The sequence below is a fragment of the Morone saxatilis genome, unplaced genomic scaffold (genome assembly GCF_004916995.1).
Source record: "Morone saxatilis isolate NCDOM2014 unplaced genomic scaffold, NCSU_SB_2.0 Contig15, whole genome shotgun sequence".
NCBI classification, from domain to species: Eukaryota; Metazoa; Chordata; class Actinopteri; family Moronidae; genus Morone; species Morone saxatilis.
Genome location: NW_023339707.1, coordinates 8,400,494 through 8,406,055, shown reverse-complemented (window position 1 = coordinate 8,406,055; position 5,562 = coordinate 8,400,494). Strand labels below are relative to the sequence as shown.

Here is a 5,562-nt window from a genome sequence, read left to right as displayed (position 1 = left end):
ATGCTGTACTGACAAAGCTAGAAATAAAGTAAATAAATCCTCAAAAAAAAAAAAAAAAGAAATGTAGCCTTGCTACTGGATCAAGTCTAATGAAAACACATTATTGCCTTTTGTCATACGAAGACTCACCAGAGACAAGCCTGCAATTTCTGAACCCACAGCAAAAACACTGGCCAGAATCTATTACCAATTAATCTCTCACTCATACGTTGTGCAAGTCTGCAGGAATGTGGGACTGAATGATAATCTACAATTGAGGTCAGAAATCCTGGTTAATTTATTATGCTCTCCTTAACTTTCTCTCCCTTTGCACCCACAGAGTGAGAGATGTGCTTCTGGGTAAAAATCCAATGGACAAAGCAAGGTTGGAAAATCAGCCCAAATTTGATTATTTTGTGCAGTATGATAATGTTGGAAATGGGGACGTGACATTAGAACATCTATTGTGAGGTGAGTCAGGTCACATTTGTCCTTTATGCAAGCTAAAATACATATAATGACTTTTACCTGAGTATCATGCAGGGCTATCACTTCAAACATGAGTTATGTTACATAATACTTTTATTTGACTTTAATTTTAGCCATAAATACTGTTGTTGATAGACAGTTGATACAGTAAAATATCTGTCTGTGCGCGCTGAACTTACGCAGCTCATCAAAGTATGTGTCACTGCCGTCGGCTCCTGGTACCGAGCAGATCAGACGGGTCTTGAGGAATGTCGTCCACTTGTTCACTAGACTTCTCTGACCACCCATGTCATTCTGATCAAAGAAAAACATAGTCAAGAGTTGTTAAACAGGATATTACATAAAACATTTTCAGTGTGAAAGAAGACAGGTGAATTGGTAAGAAAAATGTGATATATTCAAGTGAATATTATGTGTATATGAGAGTTGGTTCATCAAGATAAGTGATACTAGGTGAACCAGAAGAATACGGCTTGGGATTAAAAGAGTCAGTTGAACCTCTAATGGTGACAAAACAATACAGAAAACACAATTGAATCAGGTATTTCTGTTTCATGTGAGGAAGGTTAAATCACATCTGTGTGAACTGATCTTGGATGAATTATAGACCCATGGGAGTGATGAGAAGACTGTCGGGACGTTAAATGTTCCCTACATCAGAATTTACTCAGAAAAAGTTATATTTTATCATAGCAATATTTCAAAATTTGCATAAAAACATTGATGGAAACATGATTAGTAACAGCAGTGTAATAAATTTGGAACCAGCCACTTTTACCACTTAATTACATTAACATTTTAAAACAGAAAATTACCTAATTTTGTTACAGAATCAGTCAAACAGTTGAGTGGGCCTGGTGCAGACTAAGGTTTTTCACACCCAGTTTATCTAAAATACTCAACTTAAGAGACAAAACAATCTCTCACCCTGCAGAGTTGTCCGATGCGGGAGTAAGTGGACTTTCCCAGTCCCTGGGCCTCAACCGCCGTCTCGCGGAAGAAGAAAAATACTTTGTCATCATCAGGGTTTTCACTTTCCGGGACCCAAAAGGAACCCACAAACTTTGGTTCTAGTAGACACAAAGAGGAACAATGTCAGTCACCCAGGTATTTGTCAAACAAGTTATGAGTTTGGTTTTAAACACAACCAGGCTGAGGTTGGTTACAATGTAAAGAGAATTAATTGATGCCTAAGATGACACATAAAACACACACACACACCATTGAGCCAGCGGGAGTCATGCTGTTCAGTGCGGATAGAGGGGCGTTTCCCCAGGCTTCGAAAGATGGTAAAGTCTCGTCCCATTAAGTCTGTGGCCACGCCTGCATATAGCTCATCACCTAGGAGACAAAATAAATCAATAACTCATTGATTAGTCATGTGATCTTCACTGATGACTAGGGCTATACCATCCACCTAACAATGTTAGAAAATGAACACAACAATATTTCCAATCATACACTTTTGAGACAGCATGGATAATAAGCACATATTAATATGCAGGGGTTTATTTACCAACGAGTACAGATGCAGCATTGTGACGAGGATCATACGGACTCTTCCCTTTCCCATCCTCCACCTTAGAGGGGTCAATCCTGAACACATGGTCCTGTTGGCGAGAGGCAACAGGGAAAATATAAGGTGTATCACACATACACTTTCTTTTCTTTTGTCGGACTCATACAGTCATTTTTGGGATAAGATTTCAGGTTTGAGATGTTGGCAGCGTGATTTGAAACCAGCAACTTGAGCTTAGCATGATGGATTAGTCTGCACTCTTTGCCATAATTTACCTTCTCTGCGGCATCAGTCTAGACTCCAGTTTTCCTTGAATTCTTTTTGTTATGCTAAGATTTTCAAGCATAAGTAACTGCTGGATATCGGATGTCAACATTCACCTCTTTATACACATAAACCTTATGTTGCCTGCAGTTTATTCAGATTATGTTCTCACTTACAATGAAAATAAAGTTATTTTGTTGGCAGAGGACATTTTCAGGCATTTGAACACAGTTTTTATTGCACTTTATCACTAGTAATTGATTAATATATCATAGATATAAAATTGATTGATTGAAAACAAATAGTGTTTGAGATACTTTAAGTGTCTATGACTTTAAGTGGGATTATTATTTAGATCTAGATCTTCTGACGCACTTAAAGAAAAAAAGAAAAGGCTACTGCAGTTCAACAGTTTGTGTGTGTTTGTGTTGTTTTTGTTTGGTGTATTTCTTACCTCCATCCTATGTCCCACCTCTACAAAGGCACATGTAGGGTGGAAGGCCCCAGTTCCACAGGCATACAGGTGTGTCCGGTTATAGTGGTGTACGATCTTCACATAGTTCACACAGTCAGACTGTAAGACACACAGAGATACACAGTTTCAGTTTAGCTATGGATAGTAATTCTAAGGGTTAATCCTTGATTTGGGTATTTGTTTTTCCCCACATACATGATTTAAATGCATTGGATTCAAATATACTGAATCTAAAAGATATTGGTGGGATTATCCTTTACGTAAACCCACTGTGTGTATCACTTGTACAATGTTAACTATACTTTAGGTCATCAAAATGTCTGGAATTCCAAAAAGAGTACCATGAATGTGACCTGAGTTAGCTACAATAAAAACAAGTTGACAAGAAAAAAACACACACAGTGAATTCAAGATCGACCAAAACTTGGACTCTCTCTGGACTGTCTCTTTTTTGGTTTAGTGATGAACATTCCTCACATAGCTCTTCTCACCCTGTCTTGCTTGTGACAACAACTGTCGAGTTCTCAGCTCCACCTCCAACACTGTTGTGGCAGCCTTTGTGTCCTAGCTGTACACACACATACCTACAGTCTGTGTGTGTGTGTGTGTCTAACCACTTGTAAAATGCTCATATGAACCTCCATGTGAGTGCACACAACAGTCAAAAGTATTAAAAACCTTTTGAAACTGTGAGCGACTCAATATGTTGATTTCATATAACACATGGACATATTGAAGTTGCATTGCAGTGAATGTGAAACACTAAGCAGGAGATTGTCATGAAAACTGAGACAAACAGATAGAACGAGAAAACAAATCCAAAGGGCAAAAGATTAATTAGCTAAGTAGCTTATAGGCTGGATACTAGTATTATAGTTTATGTAGGCTAATGAACCAAACCTACCTTCCTATAAAAGAAATAAATACAGTTGGTCAATAGTCAGCATATACATATCCTCAACCTAAGTTTTACCAATTTAGTTTTGAGGAAAAAGTTAATTTTCCAACCCTGAATCGTTTTATGACATTGACATTTCTTGGCACATGTTTTATTCTGGCCTGGTTAAAACATTTACATCAGTAAATCTCAGTTAGGTGAATCAACAACTGAACCATAAAGAGCAAAAGACAAAAATACCTGTGAAGAAGCACACACACACCCAATGTATTCTTCATGTAACTTCCTTTTAAAGGAATATTCTTTGTAGGGCGTTAGACAAGAAGTTCAATATCACTCTTGTATCTTTCTGTTGAATAAGCTGTGAGCAATTTTAAATCTTTAATACTTGCTTGATGTTTGACTATTTTCTTCTCATTTTCAAATATTTCGAGCAAATAGAGGAATTTAACAAAAAAAAAACAAGCGTTAAGTGGTGCTTAATTATGTTTACAAACCACCACTTCTCATGGCATAAAGTATTTTTCTTCCTCCTTTATCCTCCTTCACATCAACACCCTTTCAGTATCCTTATCCCTTTATGTCCGTCTTTTCCTCTTCTTATCTAGACAGCAGGTTATTGACCCACAGTCTGTCCATTTCAGAGTCAGGTTACTTTAAGCTGGATCCCAGGAGACTGCTGGAGAGAACATTTACTGTACACTAACAGACTGGATGGTACACACTCCTTTTCGAGTCTTGATCTTAACACCAGGAGATTGACCTGTTTTACAACTACCCCATTAAGTGAAGATAACATGGACAACATGATTATCTCCATGATTATCAGTTATCTTCAGCCCTGGGGCTCTATAATATATAATGAGCTATTATGCTTTCAAATGTCTGTGAAAACTGAACCTGACTGCACCAGATAGTTTGATACATAGAACCATCTGAAAAGTAATTGTTGTAAAGTGTTTGGAAAAGGGCAGGCACTTTCAAAGAATATTGTGCAGATAATGGGAGGAACCATCTGTCTATCAATGAACCATATAACATAGTCAAACTCTGACTGAAGTTGGGATAAGAACAAAATCATGTTTTCCATCAAGAAAAGCCTTCAGTGCTCTTTTTTTGCTCTTCTTTCAATGAAGAAAGCAATTCTAATATAACTGATGCTAGCAGCATCTACGCTAACCTCTATGGGAGCTGCCATTGTTGTCTTATGAACAGTGAACACTGACTGGTTGGCTACCATTATGGTTGGGTTAAAAACGTATAGATTGATTTTGTGCTCTCTACAGTACGAGTCATTTTCTCAAAATCAAAGTCTTTACACACTATACTTCAAACACACACACTGGCTCTCACATTTAATTTAACATTAAGATTTCTTTCTCTGCAGTCTGCTTTTCCCCAGACAGGCCACTGTAACATCTGTCTGTCGATCCAGTTACAAACCCCGCTGGACCCCTGGGAGCCACTGGAGAAGTAATTTGAAAAGAAATTAATCTGACTGTCAGCTACAGACTGGGATAATGAACAATCAACCCGGCACATGCTTCCTAATTATATTTGTTATTTTGACTTAATTCCAGGTACATTTGTGTGTAAAGGACTTTGAACAGCAAAGTTTGGTATTGGGTTTTGGTCTTTATCTTCCAATTTTGTCCAAGTATGGACTGTGGTTGTTGTTGTTGACATTGGTGCATTTATGTGATCATTGTGTTTAATGCTCAGTTTCAAACTAGAACTAGTTAATGATGAATTAAAGTGTATGGTATATTTCAAATCTTCATCTCTCTATTATGTACACCTTTATTCTCATATTTCTTTATGTGTCTGTTCTGTCTTTCAGCCTCACCCGAGGGTGACAGACAGACAGACAGGCCAGGTTGTGACAGCAGTGACAGAAGCGGAATTGTGGCTCATTAGGCCTAACACACACACACACAC

At 37.8% G+C, this 5,562-nt stretch overlaps 1 protein-coding gene across 2 annotated transcripts in view; it reads right to left on the bottom strand.

The window, feature by feature from the left end:
• sema3b (sema domain, immunoglobulin domain (Ig), short basic domain, secreted, (semaphorin) 3B) overlaps nt 1-5,562 on the bottom strand; it is a 71,205-nt gene that overhangs the window by 10,017 nt on the left and 55,626 nt on the right. For both annotated transcript variants that reach the window (XM_035656661.1, XM_035656662.1), the window contains exons 6-10: nt 2,706-2,825; nt 1,985-2,078; nt 1,690-1,809; nt 1,396-1,538; nt 648-762 (exon numbers count right to left, since the gene is read on the bottom strand). In XM_035656661.1, the coding sequence (XP_035512554.1) occupies nt 648-762; nt 1,396-1,538; nt 1,690-1,809; nt 1,985-2,078; nt 2,706-2,825 (592 nt within the window). The remainder of the gene's footprint in view (nt 1-647; nt 763-1,395; nt 1,539-1,689; nt 1,810-1,984; nt 2,079-2,705; nt 2,826-5,562) is intronic.